This window comes from Paroedura picta, chromosome 12 (assembly GCF_049243985.1).
Source record: "Paroedura picta isolate Pp20150507F chromosome 12, Ppicta_v3.0, whole genome shotgun sequence".
Taxonomy (NCBI): Eukaryota; Metazoa; Chordata; class Lepidosauria; order Squamata; family Gekkonidae; genus Paroedura; species Paroedura picta.
In genome coordinates, this window is record NC_135380.1 from 31,495,228 (window position 1) to 31,521,206 (window position 25,979).

At 46.2% G+C, this 25,979-nt stretch overlaps 1 protein-coding gene and 1 non-coding gene across 6 annotated transcripts in view; one reads left to right on the top strand and one right to left on the bottom strand.

Annotated features, from left to right (window-relative positions):
* Positions 1–25,979, top strand: part of PNPLA7 (patatin like domain 7, lysophospholipase) — a 93,580-nt gene that overhangs the window by 8,463 nt on the left and 59,138 nt on the right. For all 5 annotated transcript variants that reach the window (XM_077306853.1, XM_077306851.1, XM_077306852.1 and 2 more), the window contains exons 9-18: positions 2,775–2,903; positions 3,607–3,687; positions 4,030–4,174; positions 5,366–5,449; positions 6,285–6,385; positions 7,804–7,962; positions 12,607–12,684; positions 15,445–15,650; positions 20,589–20,720; positions 21,639–21,762. In XM_077306853.1, coding sequence (XP_077162968.1) covers positions 2,775–2,903; positions 3,607–3,687; positions 4,030–4,174; positions 5,366–5,449; positions 6,285–6,385; positions 7,804–7,962; positions 12,607–12,684; positions 15,445–15,650; positions 20,589–20,720; positions 21,639–21,762 — 1,239 coding nt within the window. The remainder of the gene's footprint in view (positions 1–2,774; positions 2,904–3,606; positions 3,688–4,029; positions 4,175–5,365; positions 5,450–6,284; positions 6,386–7,803; positions 7,963–12,606; positions 12,685–15,444; positions 15,651–20,588; positions 20,721–21,638; positions 21,763–25,979) is intronic.
* LOC143822259 (small nucleolar RNA SNORA68) lies at positions 6,635–6,763 on the bottom strand. The gene has a single exon (XR_013226113.1). It is a non-coding gene; the product is annotated as a small nucleolar RNA SNORA68 (small nucleolar RNA).

Here is a 25,979-nt window from a genome sequence, read left to right on the forward strand (position 1 = left end):
GGGAACCAGTCAGGTCATTCAGATCTTCCTCGAAGGTCCCACTATACATGCTATGGCTGTCTCAACACCAGGAGGCAGTGGCAGTGGACAGGGCCTTTTCAGTGAGTTCCCTCATTCATGCTTTAGGATGCTTTGGGCTGATCCTGCATTGAGCAGGGGATAGGACTATATGGCCTGTATGGCCCCTTCCAACTCTATGATTCTGTGATTCTGATTCTCCCACTAAACCAATGCCCATGTTGTACAGCATTATGTGTGTTTCCAAGGTGCTGATTTTTACTTTTAAAGTCCAGGGGGAGTCAGCTCCCAAGACTTGACCAATAAAGCCCCATTCTAACAACCATCAGAGGTGAAAGATATGTTGGCATTTCCTGAAAGCAGGGCCTTTTACACAGTGGCCCCAGTGACATAGCACTCCCTTCCTTTTCAGGCTTCTCTTCCTACTTCATTTGTTTTTGTTTTAGGAGACCAATGAAGCCCTGTTTCTTCTGTCAGATTTTGTGTGTTGGGATTTAAGCTATGTTGGAAGTTTCAGCATGCTGCCGTTTCCGAGTGATTTTAGTTGGTTGAATGTTTTGAGAGCTTTTTATATGAGCAGCATAAACATTTGATATATGACTTGCATATGTTTGACGTGCATTTAATATTAGTAAGCTCTGGACTGCCTGGCCAGGAAGACTACTTATAAGACAAGGCCAGGCTTGCTCAGATTTCTTGCTAAACTACTTGGCAGGCTTTTTTGTTACTTCTAGCCTTGCAAGCAAGTCTGCATGTAAAATACCTACCCTGAGGTTTGCTTTATTTTTCTTTTGCTTGCCTTTATTTATTGTAACAAAATGCTTGTGGCATGTCAACAATATTAAAAGGGGAAGGGGAGAACCTTGTCTTTTCCAACCTAGAAAAGCTTTTATTGTGTGTCAGAGGTGAGCTGGCAAGTGACTGTTTCCTTCATTTGTACCCCACTTTTTTTCAACTTTCTCCCCATGGGGACCCAAAGTGTCATGTGTCATTCTCCTCTCCTCTGCTTTATCCTGAGAACAACCCTGTGAGGTAGGTTAGGCTGCATCTGTGTGTGACTACGCCAAGGTCGCACAGCAATCCTCAATGGCAGAGTGGAGATTTCAACCTGGGTCTCCTTAGCCTGAGACTGTAGTTGCTATACAACACTGTCTCTCATTTATTTTGCTGTGTTACTTACATAGACTATCAAGTCTGGTGTGCCCAGATCCTGTCCTTTATCTTGGCGCCAGCCAGTCCCTCCCACTGTGCTTGTACATGACTCTAATTGTGATCACCTTTTGTCTGTGGAGCCACGGGGAGGGTTAACTTGAAGGAATCAAGCTTCAGCCTTGGGCCAGCTTATTGCTTGGTCAATTACTTTTTCTAATCTCCTGTAATTAAAAACCAGTCAGGCAGTGGGGAGCAGAGTAATTATTGCTGCATGAAACCAGATGATGACTTTCATTTTTTACTTCTTCTTGTGGTCACGGAAGGTTTTATGTTTTGGAGAAAGCACATTTGGGGGTCAAACGCTGGGAAGAAAGGTGTGGTGATGGGGCAGAGGAGGTACAACCCCGATGATGAAGGGCCGGGCTAGAACCACAAATCAGCTGGAATGGTGCTAGTTTTAGAGCAGTCAAGAACACCCAGGAACCCGGCAAGAATTGCTGCCTTGCCCTTCTTCCTGGTAAGGAGCGTAGCTTACTTCTAAGACAGCCCCACCCTGTGAAAGCAGAAGTCAGTCCTGATTTGGTGGTGGAACTCTCTCAGAAGTTATAATGACATCCTTCCTACAAGCTTAGACATTAGCCCAGCCATCTTAGGCAATGTTGTCTAGGGATCGGGGCAGAGTGAACTTTAGTAAATTGACAGGGAGTTGATTCAGGACACCAAAAGAAGAAGGGTTGGCTTTCACACCCTGTTTTTCTCTGCCCTAAGGAATCTCCAAGTGGCTTACAATTGCCTTCTGTTTTTCTCCCCAAAACAGGCATCTTGTAAAGTAGGTGGGTCTAAGAGAACTGTGACTGGCCCAAGGATGCTCATCAGGTGTCATTTGGAGGATTGGGTCATCAAACCCAGTTCTCCAGGTTAGGGTCTGGCACTCCTAACTGCTACATCATGTGTTGCTCTCCAGTGTCTCAAATCACTAGGCTATATCTAAAGGCACACTTGAGTGAACATTCAAAGATATACATTTGTCAATTTGCAGACATGTTCCTTGCAACTGTAGGATAGTTCAGTGGATATTTCCTTTCATGGTCCCATCATTTCCTCTGGCCAGTCAGTCAGGACTCAGGGAGGGGATGTTCCTGAGATTCCCCTGCCCCTGTCCATTTTAGCTTGGCCAGCCCTCCTAGGGAATTCTGGCATGTGCTTTCTTCTGCAGGATGATGTCGCTACTCAGTATTGCCCAAGAGGGTGGCTCACCAGGGCAAAGAGCAGAAGAGGTACCCACCATGATTGCTTAATTATTCAACCTATGTCCCAGCTCCTCTTGTAGCATGCGGTGGAAGAATCTCTACTGCCATGATACTGTGTTAGTTGATGCTGCTGTAGAATCCCATGGTCCAGTAACTTGCCCCCTCTACTCCTTAACTGATAGAGGTGTCCCTTAGAATTGTGCTGCTTTCCTGACATGTAAATGCTGGTTTTGGCTGAAGCCACATCTCTCTGCTTGGCAGCCCCAGGAGAAGAGAATGGGGGAACTGCTGGTATAGGGGGAATGATGCATGGATCCCTGCAAGTGATGGGGGTTTCTCTGTTCTCTATTACAGGGTCACCCTGCCCCATACAAAACTGTTTCCGCTCGAGCAGCAATGCCGTCCACCATCCTGCGGCTTCCAGCTAATGCATTTCATGATGTCTTCCAGAAATATCCTGAGACCCTTGTGAGGGTTGTGCAGGTGAGGCTGACGTGGTTCTGTCGTGGATTGTTTGAGAGAACAGTTTTTTTAGCTCGATTGAGTGGCTTTGGAAACAATTGCATTATTGATGGTAGGTGTTGAACATATCCAGCCTGTGCATTGCAGTCCATAAAGAGGTCTTCTGCACAAGCTCCATGTACTCTTGTGCAGCCACCTCCATGGGAATCTGTGAAGCTGCTGTGTACGTACTAGCTGCAGCTCTCCAAGGTCCTGGGCAAAGACTGTTTCCTAGCACTGCTGTTTAAGAGAGGCTATGGATCAAACCTGAGACCTTCTGCATGCAAGGCACAGCCCTTCCACATTCAGTGGGGCTTATATGAGAAAGTGCCCTGCTGTACTGTGTGCCATATTATCTAGTGTGACTGGTGTGCTCCTTGGGTTTTAGCACCTCTGGTACTACATTGTGTTTGGCTGGGCTAGAACTGATGGCCTGTAGCCTCCGTTGTTGTATTAATGGGGATTGGTGAAGGTCTTTCATACATTAGTTCCAGAATGATCCCACCCATTAAATGTGGTTGTCCACCTCCTTTGCTTTGTTGAAGGAGGAGAATATCTGTTGTGCTCCATGTAGCTCATTCTGGTTCCCCCATCCTTGAGAAAGCTTTAAGCCCTAACAAACAGGGCCCCTCTTGAGAGCAACCACAACCATTTTTCTTGCCTGCTTTTGATCCTCTTCTGTTAGATCATCATGGTGAGACTCCAAAGAGTGACCTTCCTGGCCTTGCACAACTACCTTGGTTTGACTACTGAACTCTTCAACGCTGTAAGTATAACACAGTCAATGTCCCTGGGGGCAGCAGACCTGATTAAAGATGGGCAGTGGATTCAGGATGGACAAAAGGAAATAAATACTTTGCACAGAGAGTGATTAAAATGTGGAATTCTCTGCCAAAGGATGTAGCGATGGCCATGAGAATAAACAGCTTTAAATGGGGACTGGATAGATCTATCCTCCAACTCTCAGTGGCTACTAGCCATGGTGACTGAGAGGAATCTCCACATTCATAGACACTAAACCTCTGAATCCCAGACCCAGGAGGCAACAGGTAATAAAAAGCAGGGTACAAAATCGGTTCTTCCTCTTTTTTATATCATGTCCCACCAGGAGAATCAGGCCATCCCGCTGGTGTCAGTTGCAAGTGTAACCTTTGGTGGAAACACTAACAAAGTGATGAAAAGGCAGATATCTAACCTGTCTGAGGAGGAGAAGGCAGAGAGGCCGGAGAAACAGGGGGATTCTCTGGAGACTGGTAAGCGTTCCCTCCTTAGAAGATGCTCTGAGTGGCATGGGCTTGGCTTGGGGTCTGAAGACTCCTTGCCACTTCCTTTCACATATTTGATATACTTGCTTCAAGCCCAAATGGGACAGTTGTGCCCATGCAGATACAGTTGTGTCCAGCAGGATGTGTGGTGGGATTCATGAAAAGCTTTGCATTCCTCACAGGGGTGGCCAAACTGTGGCTCTCCAGATGTCCACGGACTACAATTCCCATGAGCCCCTGCTGTAGTCCATGGAGAGCCACAGTTTGACCACCTCTGCTCTGTGGGATGCACGAAAAGCCTGGCGTTCCTTATGGCTCACATCTCACTGGCATGATTAGCCGATCTGTGTGGTTTTGTGATAACTTGGCTGCTTGGCTGGACCATGCCCATGGGAAGTCAGCTTGCTGTAGTGGTTGAGAGCAGCAGCCTCTGATTTGGACTACTGGGTTGGATTCCTCACTCCTCCCCATGCAGCCAGTTGAGTGACCTTGGGTCAGTCACAGTTCTCTTAGAGCTCTCTCTCAGCCTCACCTACCTCACTGGGTGTCTGTTGTGGGGAGAGGAAGGCGAGGCGATTGTAAGTTTCTTTGAGACTTCTTCGGACAGTGGAAAGCGGGGTGGAAAAAAAAAGCTCTTCTATCTCTTGCCTCAGAACTGGGCTCTCTCCAGTGTGTTAAAGACATGAGACCTTGGACTCAGTAAGTGGCTTGGGATCATGCTGGGAACATTGTACAGAATGGGGATCTGCTGTCACACCTTCCCTTTCCGAGATGCAAAAGGCAGGGCTTGCTTAAGTTGAATCATCTCTCTCTATAAAAGACTGCCATGGAATGCTTTGGTTTTACCCCCCTCCACTATTCCCTCTACGAGATGTGTGTGAGTGGCCACTCATTAATACAGGACTGCTCAGCAGCAGTCTAGAGCCAACCAGGGTTTTGCACTGCCCATTGCCCATTTGAAGATTACAGCAGTTATATTCTGCTCCGGATGTGAACTGCTCTGCTCAGTGTGTGTGTGTGTGTGTGGGGGGGGGGGATTAGAGGGAACATTGCCCCCTACCCCTGGTAACAATGAAGATCTCTTTTGTATCATGCATTGCTTTGTGCTGGGAAAGCGCCATGACTTGGGAGCCTTGGCCCCTGGTCATTGTGTTTATGTGTTTATGTTCTGGATCACAGACACAGGAAAGGCTCTTGGATCTGAGAGTACCCTGAGGAGGAGCTTGTCCCTGACGTCTCCCTCTGGTTCTACTGACAGTGCTGGTGAGCAGGAGGTTGGGGTTGGGGAAGGACCGTTGCTATTTATTATTCATTATTTATTTGTCCCATTTATAGGCCACCCCTATTGGGCCTGCCATCTCGGGGTGGTTCACAACATACAATATCATGCAGTTTAAAATCATGAAGACAGTTAAAACAGCCAAACAATTGTTGTTCTTCTTTCGGGGGGTAGGCAGGGTGTGCTATCTGGATTGTGGCAGGGAAGGGTATATATTTTGGTATAATCGCTTGTCTGAAACTCACTTGTTGTTGTTTAAAAGTGCCTGGTGCCTCTTAGGAGAGTTCTAGAAGAAAGATCCCTGCCCTGAGGAACCTAAAACATAAAATTGCCTTAAGGAACGGTATGGAGGTGGAGATAATCCCTCCATTCATTCCAGTTACTTATGCTTAGACTTGGCTTTAGTTGTGCAGATGGGATTAAGGAATCTGTGCTGAGTGATGGAGGTGCCACCATGCAGGTGTCCTGGGAGGCAGCAAAGGAAGCAGGGGGGAGACTCATTGACAAGAGCAGGGGAACATTGAATGGTTGAGGGTGTTGGGACTGGAGGAGTGAAGGTCACGGACAGAGATGTGTTGGGGTCAGAGAGTGGAGGGAATGGGGGCTAGGCTAGGAAGGGCTTTAAAGGCTTGTACTGGGTCTAGGAGCGAACAGGAAGCCCGTGGAAAGATTTAGAGCTGAGCGATGTGCCTGTGGCTCTCAGTGTCCCTCCAGACTACTTTTTAATATCTGCCCTTTGGAGGGCAGGTAAGTATATGTTTGAAGCCTTGGAGGATGGTGATTGAAATTATTGTTTACACTCTTTCTCCTGCTTTGTAGGAATCTCAGTTGGAGTAAAGGCTGACCTGGACATGGCTTACGGGAGAGCCCGCGTGTCCTTCTCCTCGGAGGAGGGGCTGCCCAACACTGCTGCATGCAAGGTAGATTTTTCTGGGCACTGGTACTTTTATTCGATTGAGCAAACTGAACCATTGTCCTGAGCAAGTGTTAGTGTGTAGATGAGAAATCCAAGCTGAGAAATCTACCAAAGTGATATTCTGGGCAGTTACTCTTTTTTTTTTTTTCCTGCAATATACCAATCAATTCCATACTATTTGAGCAAAAGAGACCAGAAAGAGATCCCTGGCTTAGTGCCAGGACATACATAAATGCACAAACCATTGCTGCTTGTCTGTAGCACCTTCAATTTCACTTTCAAAGACACATCAGTTCTTGAAAGGCGACAAGGTACATTTTATATTTGCACACATGACAAGAACATTTTACTTAAAACAATGCTCTTTGGGTTTGTATGCAGCTGGGCAGTTACTCTTGACTAAAGGAACCTGTTGAAGCATTTTTCCTCCTCTGTTTTCTTAGGCACTTGGCAAGTTGTGTTTTAGCAAGCTTGATCAGTTCTCACTTAAAAAAAAATATTTAAACGCCCCAGGCTCCCAACTTATTGCTCTTGAAACAGCCTCCAGCTGCTCTTAAATCAGTTTCCAGCATATATATATACACAAGATAAAACAATAAACATCTGCATAACATAAAATGAAATTAATGCCATTAAACAAATTGGGAAAAGAATGCAAAAATGTAATGATGGGAGAAAGACCCCTCTCAGTGGAAGAGGACAGAATGAACAAGCTTATTAAGGATGAGGCTATTGCTTGCTGCTAATTACTATATATTTGTTTGATGCAAACCATTTTTGCCCTGCCCGGTTTTTCTCTACAGGCAGATTCAAGGTAGTTTGCAGGTCAAATTAGACATGCATGATATCATTAAACACCATTAAGTCAGAATTCTCCAAACTATTATTAGTACCCCCAAAGCATCAGCTTCATCTGCACAAAAACACTTTAACCATCAGTTTAAAGCTGTCAATTAAAAGCACACCTGGACCATTTTGCCTTGCTTTAACTTCCTGAATTTTAGCAGAGTAGATGCCTCCCCCAACGACACCGACCCAGTGGTGTGGCAGAGTCCATTTCAGGGGGAGAAACTGATTGAGAGAAGCCACCTATGCCAGTTCACAAGTGGGCACAAGAAGCAAGCCTCAGTCTGTGGAGCAGGGATGTCTTGTAGGGAGAAGTCAGGAGAGGCGACTTGTGCTTTAAGCTGTTGGCTTGATTAGTTTTTTGGGCTGTCCTGTTTTTTTATCATATGCCTGTGTCTTCCTTGAGAACCTTGGTTAATTGGCATTGGCACACCTGCAGTGTTCCTGGCTCTTATTGCTCAGCATCTGATATTCCATTTCCTCTTGGACTAATAGGAATGTAGATCAGATAATGTATGCTGTCATACATATGCTCTGTGCAGCATCAATAACCACTGATGTTCTTGATTTTGAAAGTCCATCTTGAAGAAGACCGTGACCGTGACGGAAATGCCCTCGGCTGTCTTCCATTACTCCCAGGGCAACCTCATCTCTCAGGAGCCTGGTGCCAGCAAACAAGTGGACAGCATCTTTGAGGCTGCCAAGAAGGATCTCCTGACTTTGATGAAGCTGGATGTGAGTGATTTCAAAGGGCTTAAAAGTGGGGGAGGGCTGCAGCAAACAGGCTGCCAGCTCTCTGCATGGGCAAGGTCTGACCCATGTTTATTGCATGGCATGTCAAACATGTCCATCTTTTCCTGCCCCAACACAAACATTACCAGGCCCCTGCAAAGTAGTGGTCTGCTTGGTTATTTATTTTTATCTCACATTGCCAGAAATTGCTTCCCAAAGCAGCTTGCTGGAATCTAAATCTGATAGAAACTACAACATTCCATGCAAAAAGTGTTCCTTTTGTGGGAAGGTAGTTCTCAGCTGGAGGTGGATACAGGTATGATGGGGGAGTGCCTGGCAGCATCCTGCTCTCTGGCAGTTTCAGTGAGCAGGCAGCAGGATGGTTTGGATCCCTGCCTGCTGTCTCTGTTTCTTCAGGCCCTGTTAGTGGTACATTTGGTCCAGTCCTTGCATTTGGTTTCAGTTGTAAAGGAATGGAATCAACTGTTTCCAGGTGGCAAGAGATGTCCGGGTAACTTCCTGGCTGCCACGGAATTCTCCCAACCCTGCCGCATCCAGTTGATGAAGACAGGGTCCCCCACAACTCACCTGTGGCTGGCAAAAAGACCTCTAAAAGCCCTGAGCACCACCAAGGCCCCAACTGCCCCCGGAGGCACTGTGCCTGCTTGGGATGCCATGCTCCAGTGTCATGTCCAGGTGAAATGGCCAGGGGAGCAGCAGCCAAGCAAATGACAGATTCGTTCAGCCCAGGAAGAAAAATGCAGTGCCATGGGTGAGTGGAGATCCCCAAGCCAGGGGGCCTGGGAAATGGGCAGCCTTCCCTGGCCCATGTTAGCAGCCCAGTCCCCTGCCAGCATGTCCCTTTCCCTGTGTCAGGGGAGGATGCACCAGGCCTCTGCTTCCTGACTGGATGATGGACTGCCCCAGCAGCTTGGCATCTGATGCCCAGTTGGGTGTAACCACAGGTGTGCTTTTGAAACCTTGGGAGCCTGGGGGTGGAGTAGAGCATGGCAGCTGGGTTTAAAGGGAGAGGAAGTGATTGGAAGCAAGGAAAGAGCAGCTAGAAGGTCAATGAAAGAGAGGAGAGCAAGAGGAGCAGAACAGAGAAGCAGAACAGAGAAGAAAAATGGAGAGGAGGAGCAAGGGCTCTGGAGGGAAGTGGGGAGGAAAGTAACAACAGAGGAGAGATGGAGATGTGGAGGTGGGGGAGTGCCCATAGAGGGGGCAGTGGAACAGGAGAGCTAGAGACACGGAGGTGCCGACTGGAAGGGTCAGAAGGACCACAGGAGGACACCATACCTGTGGAGGGCATCTCTGGTCTTCACAGAAGTTTACCACACTTCAGTGTTCCAGCTCCCTTCGTGGCTTGCATGTATATCTACAGTTCTGTGGGAGTACATGTAGTCTGTAACTGTGGATTACTGGAGAGCACCAGTTTAAGTAAGCAGCCCTGCTACTTACGAGTGACAAGGTGGACTCTCCAATGTCTGGGGGACTAGAGTGAATCCTAAAACTAGAATATAGGGGAGGGGGCAAAACCAAATCCAGTCCTTTGAAGTGTGTCAAGTGGATCCTCCAGATGCTGGTGCAGAGGCAAGAGTGTTTGGAAGGCCTCTCACCTGTGCCAGTGGGAGTTACTGAGCAGTTTGGTTGGGGAAGAGGGACAGGCCATGCCCTACTACATGCTCAGTCTAATTGTTGTCCTTAACATTTGATTTGATTATTTGCATTTATAAGCTACCTTCCTTGCTGGTAGATGACAAGTTATGATAACATTTGAATCTTAAGAGCAAAGATTCCTAATAAAACAAAATAATTCCTTTGGGCTGGGATTATAGAACAGAGGAAAGAAGAAAGCCACATGCTGGCCTGTCTGTTTAAGGCAGCGAGGCAATTATCTATTGTTATTTGTCTTTCTCACTGACACTCAAGGTGGATTTTATACTGTCAATTAATCCATGGGGTGGCATATTCGATGAACAGCACAATAGGGTTCGGACTACAGGAAACTGAAAACAAATAGCTGCAACAAAGCATAAGTTTTAATCATGATCAATTAAGTGGTGAGGAAAATCATCATAGGAAAGATTACCCATAATGAAAGTCATCTCCTGGACTATACTGTTAGACCTCAATTTTTTACTTCTGCAAAAATTACTTACTGATCAGCTCTGTCTTGCACATTTTGCAAAGTTATAGAAGTGTGTGTGGAGGATCTTCCTGATAGCCTCTGGTAGTCTACTTCACAATGTAGGAGCCACTGCAGAGCAAGTGTGCTGGGTGGAACCCTCAGAAGGTCTTGTTCCCATGAGCACAGCTGTCATGGTGGAATATGGCAAGGGAATGTGGTCTTGCAGGTATGTGAGCCTGATGCCTTCAAGAGCCCCGTGTTAGCTCCTTGAACTGAACCCAGTAAGAGACTGGCGACTGTTGTCCGACAGTAATGGGCCGTGAAATTCTGTACCATCTTTAGATTCCAGGAATTGTCTTTAAGGGCAGAACCTCAAAGTCACCATATCATAGACCCACATGGCCAGGTCAGGAGAATTTAAATAGAAGTCACCATCTGAGCTAAATAGTTTGCATAATGCCTTATTTATTTTGCAGTGGCCTAATCTTGCTTCTCTAAAAGAAAAGCTGGAGCAAATGTCACCCCTAGGCTTTTAACCAAGCCTGCAAAGGTCAGCTGGATCCCGTTAGAAACAGGAAGTCCCACGTCATTCAGGACCTCAGACTTCCCAACCAGCGTCACCTCCCTCTTGACAGGAATCTGTTTCAGCTTAATGCGATTAAACTAAAAGCACAATTAAAAGAAATCTCCATAGCCGTGATATTTTCAGTGAAGGCTGCAGTTTTTTCCTTCGAGTGGACCTAAGAGGGCCATCTTGTGATTCCTTGTTTTGTGATTTTCTTGTTTGGATAGCTTTAGGCAAGTGGGGGAAGTTGTCCTTCACAACCTTGTCACTTGGTGGCGCTGTGCCATTATTTCCAACAAGAAGGAAAATGTGGATATGTGTTGTCCAGCAGTGCCTTCCCTAATCTTACTCTGCTACATGTGTGTGTAAAGATTTTAAAAAAGAAAAGCTGGGATTCTGGAACCTTGAATACATTGTGTATGTTAAGCTGCTCCTGCACAGGTCTGCTTATTGCACATGATTTCTTTTGTTATCTGGTCCATCGTAGTGGCTATAGTGCCTGAGTTAAGATTGACTTTTGAGCCCAGTGGCACCTTTAAGACCAAGAAAGTTTTATTCAGGGTATAAACTTCCATGTGCATGCATATTTTCTCGAATGCAAGGAAAGGGGAATTGCCAGCCTCTACATACAGGCAGAGGGATGAGTCCTGGAATCTGTTAAATGTCTTAATTTTGCTGTATGCCAATTTACTGCTAATCCTCTACCTATACGTATGGACTGGTAATTCCCCTTTCACTGTATCTCTTAGTCTTGTGCCACCCCTAAAGTGCTGAGCAGACTCAAACATTGTCCTGCTGCTTCAGACCAACCTGGCTACCCACTTCAATCTTGGTTTGAGGAAACTGAGGTTCACATCCCTACTCAGGCATGAAGCTCACAGGCTGATCTTGGGCCTCAGATGTGTGGATAAAATGGAGGAAAGAAGGACCATGTAACTGCCCTAAATTTCTTGGAGGAAAGGTGAGATTAAAAAAACACACATAGATGGATATGTAGATATCTAGACAGGAGTGCAGCTTGACTTACTAAGCTGGACATTGAGTGAGGGTCAGTGCCCTGCAGAGTATCTCTTCCCCACCCTCAAGGTCCCCAAACAGAGCAGAAAACAGTTTCTGGTGGGCAGCCATGTTAGTCTGTAATAGCAGAACACAATTCGAGTCTAGTAGCACCTTTGAGAGCAACAAAACGTTCCAGGGTATAAGCCAGGGGTAGTCAAACTGCGGCCCTCCAGATGTCCATGGACTACAATTCCCAGGAGCCCCTGCCAGCATTCGCTGGCAGGGGCTCCTGGGAATTGTAGTCCATAGACATCTGGAGGGCCGCAGTTTGACTACCCCTGGTATAAGCTATCGTGAGTCAAAGCTCATTTAGTCAGATGTTTTCGAGCTTATACCCTGGAAAATGATGTTGCTCTCCAAGGTGCTACTAGACTTGAAATCTACACAGCGTTCCACTTTCCTTGATATTTCAGTTATGTTTGAAGGTGAAAAAAACTAAACAGCTTGGGTTGTGCTTGAAAAAGTTTTATGTTAGTCAACAACTGTTGCTTCTAAATATAAATGGGATGAAGGTAGCACCTGGGTCATTAATCCAGGCTCTCTGAATTCTGTGATGTTGACAGTTTGGTGTACTGGTTAGGATCGCGGACGTCTAATTGGGGATGCTGGGTTCGATTCTGCACTCCCCCGCATGCAGCCAGCTGGGTGACCTTGGGCTCGCCATGGCACTGATAAAGCTGTTCTGACCGAGAAGTGATATCAGGGCTCTCTCAGCATCACCCACTCCACAGGGTGTCTGTTGTGGGGAGAGGAAAGGGAAGGTGACTGTAAGCTGCTGTGGGAAAAGCGGCATATAAGAACCAACTCCTCCTCCTCCTCTTCCTCCTTCTCCTTCTTGGCATTGATTAGCTACCTTTAGCTTAAATTGTGTTTTTTAATTATTATTTCTCAGGATCCTTCTCTCCTGAATGGAAAAGTGACGCTGCATCAGGTTACTGCTGGGACAGTGGTGTCAAGACAGGGTGACCAGGTAAATGCTTGATCTTCCATGTAAGGTGAGGGTCTCTGGTCACAATGATTTGATCTTCTCTGACCTTTACCACCTTTAGCTGCTTTTTGAAGTTATGTAAGGTTATAAAAAAAACAACAAGAGCCCTACTAGGATCCAGGAAGAGCCTTCCAGCAAAGCATGATGGGAAATAGCTGTTTCTTCTGTGAGACCCTGCCATGCTGTACTTCAAGGTATACTGCCTCTAAATAAGGAAGTTTTATTTCTCTGTCATGGTTGATTGCCATGATGTATCTCTCCTCTGTAAGCCAGTGCCAAGGTAGGAAGAGCCCTACTGGACTGTTTCTGAAGACCCACTGGATAAGGTGGGGTGGGCAAACTTATGGTCAGTGCACATTGTTGAACTTCCCCATACCATACCCTTCTGTCCATGATTGCTTTGTACTTCTTTCAAACTAAGAATCTTGTTGGCTCTTATCCTTAAGCAGGAACAGCTGAAATCTATAGGGAGAAAAGACCTGGGTGGTTTGGGTGCTGGGTTTATCCTTGCAAGAGCAGGCTAGAAACTCATGTTGCACAGCATCTCTAATTGAGCTGCTACAGCCACATAGTAAAATGTGGTGGTGGTGGTAGCTCAGCATCACAACTCTGGTATTCCTTGATGGTCTCTCATCCAGGATCTGGTCCAGCTCCTGTTCCTGCTCCTCCTGCCAGAGCCTAACCTGTCTTAGTTTCTGAGATCTTTGTATTTGGGCTACCTGGGCCATTAGAAATGATACGATGTGGGAGATAATGCATACTTGGGCATCTCCCAAGAACAACTTTGTTAACCTCCCCAAAATTGTGAGGGGGAGGGAATGGATGGATGGATGAATGAATGAATGAATGAATGATGTTTTATGCTAAATGGGCTGAGAGAGGAGCCTTCTTGGCTGGAAGGTGGTTATCTTTGTCCCTAAATGAATTCTGGTAAGGCACACAAAGCAGAAGGGATTCCCTCTTTGTCACTTGGTACAGCACTGGCAAGACCCATAGAATGGCAATTCAAAGGCAGTAGTCCTTGTAATGAAGAATGCCATCTTCAGACCCTCAAGGGGACACTGGGAACAGTAGCTGGGCATCTGTTGCAAACTTAATCTCCCCATACTCAATGCATACAGCTGGAAGGAATGCTCCCTCCGGGAGGTGTTGCACTCCAGAGCAATTGTGCTGGAAATGATTTGCTGTGCTTTGCCTGGTTGGCGTTTCCAGTTACCGAATAAGGAGAAAGCTGTCTGTAGGAATGTGTGGAGCCACAGGAAGTCAAGGACAGGCAGGAGAGAATGTTTGTTCATAAGCTACAACAAAGTCTGGAGGTGATAAGACTAGGCAGGGTGCTTTTCTCCCATTCCACTACCCTCTCAGTTCCAATATCCAAAAGATTGCAGTGTGACCAGAATGTTTCCTTCATCCTTCATGAAACACAGGAGGTTGCTGCAGCTTGGTAATCATCTGGCATGCTGGTGCCACTTAAGTGAATGTAACCTGGGGGAGACCCAAATGCATTTTATTACTGTTGTGGTTTTACTTTCTCTTTGTCTGTTATTCCTCCTTCAGTCGCTCTCACTGGCTCATTTACATGGGTCCATCCAGTCCTGTCACCTGCGTGCAGTATGACCTCCTTGGAGAAATGGCTCAATTCAAATAAGATGATGATCTATAAGGACTATTTCTTTGCACTTGTTCTCTCTCTCTAACAATGTGCTGTATTACATCCACAGCCTTGTCTGTTTGTGCTTTTCTCCTTTTTCTTAATTTTTTTCGAGTTTATCTATCTTTTCCCTCTTAATAAAACAGTAAGGGGTGTTGGGGTGGGCTCAGTCCGTGATGAGGAAGGGCAACAATTGGTCCCATGGCCCTGGACTGACAAGCGGAGGGGCCAAAATTCCATCCAGCCAGGGGCAATCTGGAGAAATGGCTGCCAGTCTGCTCCTGACCACCAAAGGGAGAGGAGGTCAGTAGGGCTGCCAAGGGGGGTGAGGCTTGGACAGACAGCCCTTTTTGCCCCAAGGCTGTCCTAACTGTCATGTCCAACTGTAAATTATCTCAGAGCCCTGACAGAGCTGGCAGGAGGCTGCAGAAGGCTCCCCCTCCCCCCTTTAGGCCTGCTGCGAAGGAGCCTCTAACAGGCCCTGACTGAGGGAAGGAGGCCTTTCCAAGAGCAACGAAGGGGAGTCTGAGGGCATTCCTTTTAAGGGGGGGGGAGGGACTATCCCCTTCTGCCAAACAGTTGGCTGACAGGGAGGCCACCGAAAAGCCCCTTTTCACTTAAAATACTGCTCTGGCCAGGGGTTAGACACAGCCAAGCCATGTATCTTCTTTGCAACTCTCTGCAGGTTTGAGGCCACTGCACAGCTTTATTCTGCAGATGAAACTGGTTTTTTGTCTCCTGTTTCATCTGCACAACAACCCTGTGCAGTAGGCCTCAACATTCAATCCCATGCCCTTAAACTGGACAACTCCTCCCCTTCCTCTTCCCACTGCCAAGCTCTAGCACCTGTTGTATTCTTGGATACATTGGGCTTTGCCCCTAGTCTGGCCATAATTGGCAAGACTCCCACCCTCTACTTTGCTGAAAAAAATCTGTGTGCTGGATTTTAATTTTACACCTCATTTGTTTCTCTTAAGTTTCACGACACCTGATTTGAAAGATGGCTTGGACTCTGCAGGTAGCTGCCTGGGGAGCAGCAGCAGCAGTGGCTGTGCAGAACCTCTGATGCGACTCTCCTTCTGCCTTTGCAGGATGTCAACATCCGGTTTGTGATCTCCGGGATGCTCCATGTGTACCAGCGGAAGATTGACTCAGAGGAGGAGACGTGCCTGTTCATTACCCACCCAGGGGAGCTGGTGGGGCAGCTTGCCGTCCTGACGGGGGAGCCCCTCATCTTCACCATCAAGGCCAATAGAGATTGCACCTTCCTGGCTATCTCAAAGTCCCATTTCTACGAGTGAGCACCATTTTTTCCTCTTAGAATCATAGAATCATAGAGTTGGAAGGGGCCATACAGGCCATCTAGTCCAACCCCCTGCTCAACGCAGGTTCAGCCCAAAGCATCCTAAAGCATCCTCTTCTGTGTGTATATTGTGTAGGGAGTGCTTGGGATTCCTATATGACATGAGTCATGCTTCTGGTCTTGCTCCATGAGTTTTGGAGGCTTGCCGTGGGCTTCTGGGCATGTTGGGCTACTGTGCTGGGGGTGGCTGAGTTGTAGAGCATCTGTTTTGGATGCAAGCAAACCCCAAGCCCAATCCCTGGTTTTTACTTTCAAGGAAGGATGCTCCAAGTTAGGTTGAGGCCAGTCCACTTGGCCCTTTGAATCACAGTGGCTATTTTTCAGAATCCTGTTCAAAACTGCCCATCTGGATTGGTTGGATTGTGCCCAGGTGTGTACAAGTTGTACTAAAGAGAGCTAACCTTCTACTGCCTGTACCCATTATGCCAATGAAGCAGATTTGGGCTTTGTTCCTGGAAGAGGTTATCCTGGTGAGAATAGCTCCTCTCACATCTGCTCTGGGCTGAGCTGGGCTGTTTGCAGAGTCCTTCCCTTTCCAGTAGGAGGCAGATCTGCCCCCCCTCCCCAAGCACACGCCCCGCCTGATCTGCCGAAGCAGCATTTTGTGAGCTACTCTACTACTTTTCTGTTTAACAGTATTGTGTGTCTCTCTAAGAGGAAACAACATTGCCAGTATGCCAAAGTATGATTAGAAGTCTGCAGACTTCTAATCTGGCATGCCAGGTTCGATTCTGCACTTCCCCACATGCAGCCAGCTAGGTGACCTTGGGCTCACCACGCCACTGATAAAACTGTTCTGACCAAGCAGTGATATCAGGGCTCTCTCAGCCTCACCTATCCCACAGGGTGTCTGTTGTGGGGAGAGGAATGGGAAGGCGACTGTGAGCCGCTTTGAGCCTCCTTCGGGTAGGGAAAAGCGGCATATAAGAACCAACTCTTCTTCTTCTCTTCTTCTTCCCATCTGCTGTGGAAAGCATTATTCCTTTTCTGTCTCCCCCGTCCTGCTGTTGTTGCTCATTGCTCGGGAAAAAGAAGAACTGTTGAGGAAGGCTGATGATTGTCTTCAGCCTAGCTGTGGGCCAACAACCACATCAACTTTGCAGTGTCAAATCCCACTCTGGTTCTGGTATCCCTCTTGTGGGGATTTAAGTACAGGGCAGATGCCAGCTAATTACATGGTTCCCCTGAACTCACAGCTGTGAAGTACTAAGTACAGGGTGCCTCTGCTCTAGCTTGGGGTGGGGAATGGGGCGGAGTTGCCTCTTGAATGCAGTGTCCAATTAAGCCATCACTGGGACACGGGGAAGATGATGCAAAGGCTTTGTGGTGCGTGACTCGTTGAAGGCGTATAAACTGTGTGGCTACAAATAACTGGTATACAAAAAAGCCCCTTAATTGGAAGGGAAAACTCCAAATCTTTGTATTATGGTTATTTATATAATCATCTTGGGTGGAGGAGAAATTCTAAGAAATTGGAGGCCCCTGGGAACTTCCTTTGAAGGTAATATTGGTCAAGTTGATAGGGATGGAGGTGGTAGGCCTATAAGTGCAGTAATGCAGGGGTAGTCAACCTGTGGTCCTCCAGATGTTCATGGACTACAATTCCCATGAGCCCCTGCCAGCATTTGCTGGCAGGGGCTCATGGGAATTGTAGTTCATGAACATCTGGAGGACCACAGGTTGACTGCCCCTGCAGTAATGCTACATCCGACTCTTTGTGGCAGCTCTGGTCTTCCCAGCAATTCCTCCTTCAGATATATCGCAACTGCAACTATGCTGTCTTGGGCTTTACTGCAGTGGCTCCAATTCTGTGAATTTATCTTCCTGAAAAGGTCAAGAGGTCACCTTCTATTTTGGCTGAACTGATCTGGGGGGGTTTCATGGGCAGCTCAGAATGATAGATAACACTGTTTCATGGTGTGGGAACTGGGCTTTGTTGAATTCACTCAGAAGGCATTTTGAGTCCCTTTTAGAGGAAAAAGGAATAAAATATTTAAATTTTTGAGAATGACTGTGTGTGGTATACAGGTGGGTATTATCACACACATGTGAAAAGTTAATTTCATAGAATCATAGAATCATAGAATCATAGAGTTGGAAGGGGCCATACAGGCCATCTAGTCCAACCCCCTGCTCAACGCAGGATTAGCCCTAAGCATCCTAAAGCATCCAAGAAAAGTGTGTATCCAACCTTTGCTTGAAGACTTCCAGTGAGGGGGCACTCACCACCTCCTTAGGCAGCCTATTCCACTGCTGAACGACTCTGACTGAGAAAAACCTTTTCCTGATATCTAGCCTATATCGTTGTACTTGAAGTTTAAACCCATTACTGCGTGTCCTTTCCTCTGCAGCCAGCAGAAACAGCATCCTGCCCTCCTCCAAGTGACAACCTTTCAAATACTTAAAGAGGGCTGAACAAAATCTGAACAAAATCTCCTTTCACATAGAGTTCAGTGGCTTTATGCTGATTAATTTTAGGGGCTTCCGTGTCCTTAAATGGCTGGCTGTTACCTTGTTGTCATTGCAGCCTTCTGGGCTGTGTACATCTTTGACTTTTCCAATTTTCTTGAATCTGTAGTGCAGTGGAAATGGAAGCAATCACTCACTTGTAACGAATACAATAAATTCAATAGGGAGCATTACAAAACAGCTTTCAGCAGAGTAAATCTTAGCATTCCTGTGTACCATTTTCCACCAAACAAAAATTGCCTAATCAATTGCTCTTGAAAATATCTTTTTCTTATCTCTTAGTTGGGGTCCTTTAAATTAAGTTAGTTTTCTTTGTAAGAATCCTGTCCTGGTTGACAGGAGAATGAATTGAAACCCACAGTTTCTTGGCTTAGACCGGTTTTGCATTACCAGCTCTTTCTGTAGCTGATGTATCGGCTTGCTGAGGAAGTTCTGATAACAAGAACTCCAAGTCCCTTGCTTGATATGTATCAAAAAACCCTTATGAACATTACAGTCCCTATTTATACTTACAGAGGAACACAATGGCAGAGACTCAAGGTGCAAAAATGGACATGAAAAATTTCAAACTGCAAGAGCGGAAATCACATTTTGGACCCCCCCCCCCATTCTAAAAGCACCCTACAGATAGAAAACCAACACACTGAGAAGGGTTGGCAGTATTATTTGTGGAGAAGAAGTGATTTGAAAGAACAATCTGTGTTCTGAAGTCCATTTTACTGCCTCTTACTGTTTGTGTGTATGAACCAGGCCTGGATCCTGGGTTTCAGCAAGACTGTTCCTTCTGAAATGCTGTCTGGATGTTAAAGTTTGTGTGCATCTGAAAAAGAGACAAACTCTCTGTAATTTTTTAAATTATAATTAGGAGCTACAAATAGATGAAAATATGCAGATACAGCTGCAGGTGTTCATAAGCTGTTGTTGACTGTTGAATGATGCTTATTCCCCGGGCAGCACTGATTCACCTGAGATGGCATTTATTTTGCAGTGCGTTGCATAGTGCCTGAATTTCTTCTGCTATAACTTTGGGCCCCAGAGTTTATAGCAGGCTTATCCATCACCACGCATCTGGTCAACAATTGTAAGACTCTCTCCCTCTCACTTCATTTCCCCCCCTCTTCTTATAGATCCACAGACCTCAAACAAATTTAGTACATGTGGGCTGCCTGGCAGACTAATAAGATTTTGTGGTTGTTGGCTAGTAAACCTTGCATATTTCCTTGCACATTGAAGGATGCTATCCACTCCCCTTTTCCTTGCAGCCCAGTTGCTGTTTCTCTTGGAAAAGGCCTGCCTGGGTGGTCCTGAGGATATGAGTGGTTATGTGCAATGTTGCCTTGAATCTACCTACACACTGTGCCCTCTGTCGTATGACAGGGAGGATATGTAGGTTTTTTACAAACCTGCATGTACTGGAGTAGGTTGTCATATGCAGGAGGGTCCTAGGACCTGTCCCCAACATTTCCATTCCAAGCATCTCAGGTAACAGGCATTAGACCTTGGAGAGCTATCATTGGTCAAAATAGACACTGCTGAGTTAGATGGAGCTTGGTGGAAAGCAACTTCTTCAGGCGGAGGATGGGGCATGGCTCACTGGTACATGGCATTATTTTCTTGCTGAAGGTCAATCTTCTGTTAAAGGATTCCTGATATTGATTAGCAGGCAACCTGTCTTCTTGTTAACTTACATAGCCCCACGGGTGGATCTGAAGCACAGGTAGAAGCCTTTTGGGAGGGATTTGAGACATATATTGAGGACTTTCTTGTGGACTATCCATCTGTGTTTTTTATTTGGGGGGGGGGGAGACTGGTAATACTAGGATGGCCAGTGATGACTATTCCCTGTTTATTAGCTACAACTTACAGCTACCTGACCCTGGGTCCTGGCTGCCCCTATTCAAAAGAATATTGAAAGATCCCAAGCATAATTATGCAGGTCTCAAGTTGGCACAGTTGGTGTATAGACTGGATTTGATAATTTTGAATGGTACAACAGCAGAAGATCATCCTGCAGAATTTTCCTTTTGGGCAGGGGATAAAAGGAACACAACTGATTATATATAATATCTAAATATTTGATGTAGAATTTAGTAAAATTTGAGATGACTTCCTTTTATGACAGTGATCACTTCCCTCTTTTAATTCAGTGCCTTCCCCTATAAAACAGCTACAATTGATACAGTACTTTGAGGGTCTATCTGTAGTAGGGAGCTGTTTTCCACAAGTTCAGTGGAAAGCTCCTGGTTGGTTAAGAAACCACCTTTCTCTTCCTGAGACTCTGGAGAGCAGCTGATCCTGACCTACAGAGACTAATGGCCTGACTTGGCCTGACTTGCCGAGTATTGCAGCTATCCTCCATTCATTCATGAAACCTCGTATTAATGGCTTGGCCTTGCTCTGCAGCATCATGCGGGAGCAGCCGACAGTGGTCCTGGGTGTGGCTCACACTGTGGTGAAGAGGATGTCGTCCTTTGTGAGGCAGGTTGACTTTGCTCTGGACTGGATGGAAGTGGAAGCTGGACGTGCTGTCTACAGGTAGGGTGTGCAAAAACCGTTGGACTTTCTATAGGAAGGGGCTGGGTAACCACTGTCGGGTGTCCTGTTCCTCACAGCCAGTGCAGTGTGTAGGGTAGTGGCTGGAGTATTAAGACTAGGAGCAGGGAGACCTGGATTCATATCCCCATTCAACCTTGAAGCTCCCAGACATGAGCTAGTCACTCTTTCTCAGACCACCCTACCTCACAGGGTTGTCATGAGGATAAATTAGTGGAACGGAAATCTATGTGTATTGCTCTGAGCAACTTTTGAAGGAAGGCCAGGATAAGAATACAGAGTATGCAGTGTTGCTATCTTTTTGTGAGGTCCAGGTTAACCAAACAAATGCTATTGTGGCCCACTGCACAAAAGAAAGGATGTGGCCTATGTACAAAGTAATCAAGTGATACAGTCTTGCTTAGATTGGACCATTGTGAACTGTGAACTGAGGGGAGAGGGTACTCCTGATGCTTTTGGACTGTGTCACCATGCTCCAACTGTCTTTGTAAACTGAGCTGTGAAAACAGGTATCAGTTGATTTGTGGTTGGTTTAGACTGCTCTGGCCTTTAGTTTTTAATTTTGCGCTAAACACACAATTTCAAAAACCTCATTGGGCAGAAAGCTAGTATGCTGAGAGGGGGAACACTCTAGCATACTTGCTTCGACTTTTTCCTTTTCTGCATGCAGGGAGGATGAGTAACACATGTGTGGTTTCCCCCCCTTTCCTCTGGTTTGGAGTGAAGCTCCGCATTACATGGTTTCTCTGGCTGATGCCTTGGAGGCCTTCATAGGCCTGCATTATTTTGAATCTTCCCAAATCAAGGCAAATGTGCCAGGGTCTTCCCTGATTCCTGTTGCGATTCTGTGCGTTCGCACGAGTGTGGACTTAACAGTGTGTGTGGATTCCTCCTTCGTAGGCAAGGCGACAACTCAGATTGCACCTACATTGTGCTGAATGGGCGACTCCGCTCCGTCATCAGGATGGACGATGGGAAAAAGCATTTGACCGGTGAATACGGCCGCGGGGACCTGATTGGCGTGGTAAGACACTGGCCGCTGTGCAGGCCGCTCTTTCTGGCTGGCTTCCTGTATTCACAGGTGTTAAATAGGAGAGGGAGCCACTTGTCTGTCAAGGCACCGGAGGCTGATCAGCCGTGAAGCACCTTAGTGGCCAGCTACCTCCGGGTGCAGTCAGACATCCGCAGTTTGGAGGAATCAGATGGGGCCTTCGCCGGTTTCCATACCTTGCTGAGCTGGGAGATCCAGTACCACTTGTTCCTTTATGAAACTGATGCCGTCTACTTTGACAGAAACAGATCGCTTTTAAGCAGTGAGCAAAAAAAATCACTTAAAAATCATAATCATTAAATGGCACATGATATGGCACGGCGTCTCACAGAAGGGAGGCAGTTGAGCAGAGGAATTGGGGCTGAGCAGCTGGTGCCTGCTGTGCTCGTGGTGACATCTGGTTTTCCCATCTGCAGTGGTGGCACAGCAGCACGGCTGAAATTAGGCCTGCAGTGCCCTTCTCTTGCCAGATACAGAGAATGAAGGCCCTGCTGCCAGAGCCCCTGGTGGCCCTACAGTTACGGCTGGATGCCTGATCCAAAGGGAGGATCCCTCAAATCCCTAGTGTCTAATTAAAAGGATTAACAGAAGTTCGGTGTTGGGAGTATATCCGGGGCCGATAAGACTCCTACGTTTTAATGTGAGCTGGCAAGGAGATGCATGATTTCCAGAGAACTGGGTAAAGAATTCAGCAATCCGAGAGCCGCGACTTTTGTCCTCCCCTCCCATCTCCTGTAGTTGTCCATGAGAACTTCAGTGCCTTTCTCCTGTGAGCTGGCACGCGGCAAGCTTACAGAAGCCGTTTTTAGACATCCACGTCCCTAACGCACTTCCAGGGGCAGGCATCAAAAGATAGTTCCAAGGTTCAGGCACAGGTTAGACAACACTCATGGCTTCAAGTCTGAAGGGAAATGCAAGGTCACAAGAGGTACAAGGCAGGGTAAGAAATGAAGAAGCCAATCCAGAACACTGGCAGCAAGGTTAGTAGCTAGCAGACAAGTTCCTGCAACCCAGCCACTCCCTTCTCTGTTGCTAAACCAGGTTGCTAAACACCTGCAGTAGAATCAGAATTTTATTTATTTATATATTTTTATTTATCATGGGATTTATTTACCGCCATTCCCAGCATAGCTGGCTTGGGGTGGTTTCCAACGCATTCTATCAAACACCATTAAAAATAATTCATAAAATACACCTCAGAAATGTAACATTAAAACATAATAATAATAATTAAAAACCTGTTAAAAGCAATAGAACCAGCTATTAGCCAAGTAGTGCTTTTTAAGTGCTGTCATGGTAGCTCATTTCTTGGTTTGGGGTGTGTGTGTGTGTAATCAGTGGGTATTTATACCCCACTTTTCACTACCTGAAGGAGTCTCATAGTGGCTTACAATAGTCTTCCCTTCCTCTCCCCACAGCAGACACCCTGTGAGGTAGGTGGGGCTGAGAGAGCCCTGATAGAACAGATCTGTGAGAACGACTCTAACAGAACTGGCCCAAGGTCACACAGCTGGCTGCATGTGAAGGAGTAGGGAATCAAACTTGGCTCTCCAGTTTAAAGGCTACCACTCTTAACCCCTACACCAAGCAGGCTCAGGTACATCATGCAGAGGCTGGCTGCCTCTCTCCTCCTCCTGCAAGCACTCATCCTCACTGTTGATACTGAGCCAGTGCTGTGCTGCTAGGCAGGCACTGTGCCTGCTGATTTGAAGGTTTCTTCTCATCTTCCTCCAACAGCATTCCCAAGGTTCTGGTGATGGCAGGGGGTGAACTGACCAGCAACTGGCTCTCTGTTGCCAACCATGGCTGGAAGGGTAGGGCCAGTGTATTGGTTCTTAACTGAGGATCTATGTCTGGCCCCTCAAAGACGGCCTCCTCATCCAGTGCCTCTGCCGCTGCCTTTGAGTTGGGGTCAGGTTTGCTGGCTGCCTCTTCCTCAGCGGAGTCTTCTGCGTCTTTGCTCTTCTGGACTTGACTGGTCCACGACAGCCCTGCTTGGCTCCTCGACTTCATGTTAAGTCCTGAGCTGCATGCCACAAGAAAGCCACTAGTAAAAGGAAATGATTAAAGGCTCTTTCCCATGAGTGCAAAGCTTCTGCCCCAGAGTTGACTGCCTCTTAAGTTTCTCTGAGTTGCAGTTCTAGACCACCCTGTTTCCCGGTAAGAGGAGTTTCCAGAATAGCAGCTCTTGCTCCCAAAAAATCCCAAAATGAGATGATCCCTTCTGCTGGTGGGAGTAATCTCTCCTCTGTTTTAAAAGTAAATGACTTGGTTAAATAATGAAGCATGTATTGAATGTTCATTCATTCACACACACACACACACACACACACACACACACACCCTCCAAAAAAAGGGAACAGACTAAATTATACAAATTTGATTTTAACTTCTAGCAGTAAGATGGGCTGCAGAATTCAGCGTCCCTTTACTGCAGATTTTTGGTATATTCCTTTGAACCACCTGGCAGTTAAAAGATCTCTCTTTTAAGTAAACTCCACAGCAGTGAAACAAAAGGCTTTCAAAGACATTTCCACAACACCGTTCTGCCCAGCAGCCAGTGATACATTGCTGCGAAGATGAAATTAAATTAGCAGATGCCGCATTGAGCCAAGCTCGCTAGGCAGTGAATTCTATTTTACGCTCCAAGAGATAGGGATATTATAGCTTGCTCTAAACATTCCGGTTAATTCAACTCATAAATATTAGCAGAGGGGTGGTGACTGTGAAAGGGAGTTGGCCAAGACCAGGAGCGTGGTGGAGAGGAATAATCCAAGACCAGTAGCATCAGGGCATGTCAGACTTGCTTGGCTGGAGCCCAAAGAGCTGCGCAATTAGTTTTGCATCATCCAGTGGCTCTTTGAGCTTCTGTTTCTTGCCCCATGTCATGAATTGACCTGTTTTTAAAACTCTAAGGAGGGTTTCAAAAACAAATGGTGATTTATTTTAGACTATTTATATCTCTTCTTTTAGTATATTTCTCTCAAGGGGGAATCCAGCGATGGAAGTTAAAGAGTCAGGAAACACAATGAATTTCTATCGGTATGCAATCAGCAACAAGACCTGCAATAGCCCAACAATAACCCAACAGTATTTGTAAAGCCTGTAATTTAAAAAAGCAGCAAACATCTGTGCAAGGGAAGAGTAATTCTTCTTTAAAAATAATTGTAAAAGAGTAGCACTGGTCCATGGTTCTCACTGAAACATACAATGCCAGAAACTGACTTGCACCAGCTGAATGGGTTAATTGACCAGCATTTCAGTTATCTGACTGACTGAATGGTAAAACTTAGAGCCCTGGAGAAAATCCGTAGTGTTTATTCAATCCCTTAAGAAATTAATGCCAGAATTCATTCCTGTTTTGTGTAGGACTGAATAGCAATTTCCTGCATAACACTTGATCAGATGCAAACACAGCCTGTAGCTCAAATCAGAGTGCCAGTTACGGTATCTATAACAGGCTGTAATATCAGCTGGGTGTGATAAACCTTCCGTGAACCCCCAATGTGTGCACTTTTCCCACTTTATCCTTCTGATTTAACATCCAGGCTGCCATTTTACTCACCATCCTTGCTAATGGGCATCTTACTAGTGAGCAGAGTGGTTTGGGTTTGGGGTTCTTTTTTGGTGGGGAGCAGTGTTTCAGAAATGAAAAGCCTGCTGTAGCTGTTTCCCCCCAGAGAGCACTGGTCCTTTTCACAGAGGCAGCTCATCTGCCCCTGGGCTCTCCAGTTTTTCAGCAGAAGGCTAGTTTGAGATCTGGTTTGGTGCAATGAGTTGAATGCTCTTCTTGGTCCAGAGAGATCTGGATTGAGATTCAAATCCCAAAGCATGGCTGTGGGGGCATTCTTCTGATGTGAAACAGATCTGGCTCTTCTCTCTTTCCTTTTTTCTCCTTTGTCCTACAGCCTGCTTCCTTATCTTTTTGTATGCCTGGCTGCTTGATCTAAAAATCAATTGACTCTCTTCTTCCTCCCATTCAAAGGGAGAAGAAGAGAGGTTATGTGGGCCATTTCTGTTGCTGTTTTTTTTTTCTCCCTTGGTGTAAAATGAATTTAAAAATCTTTAAATGAAAGCTAAAGTTCACACATTGATTGGGGGGAAAGCAACCCAGTCAGATCTTTGGCTGCAGGCTTCTAGTTTATTAAAATCTCCAGGCTTTCTTGTTCTTCATTAATTCCTAGTGGCTG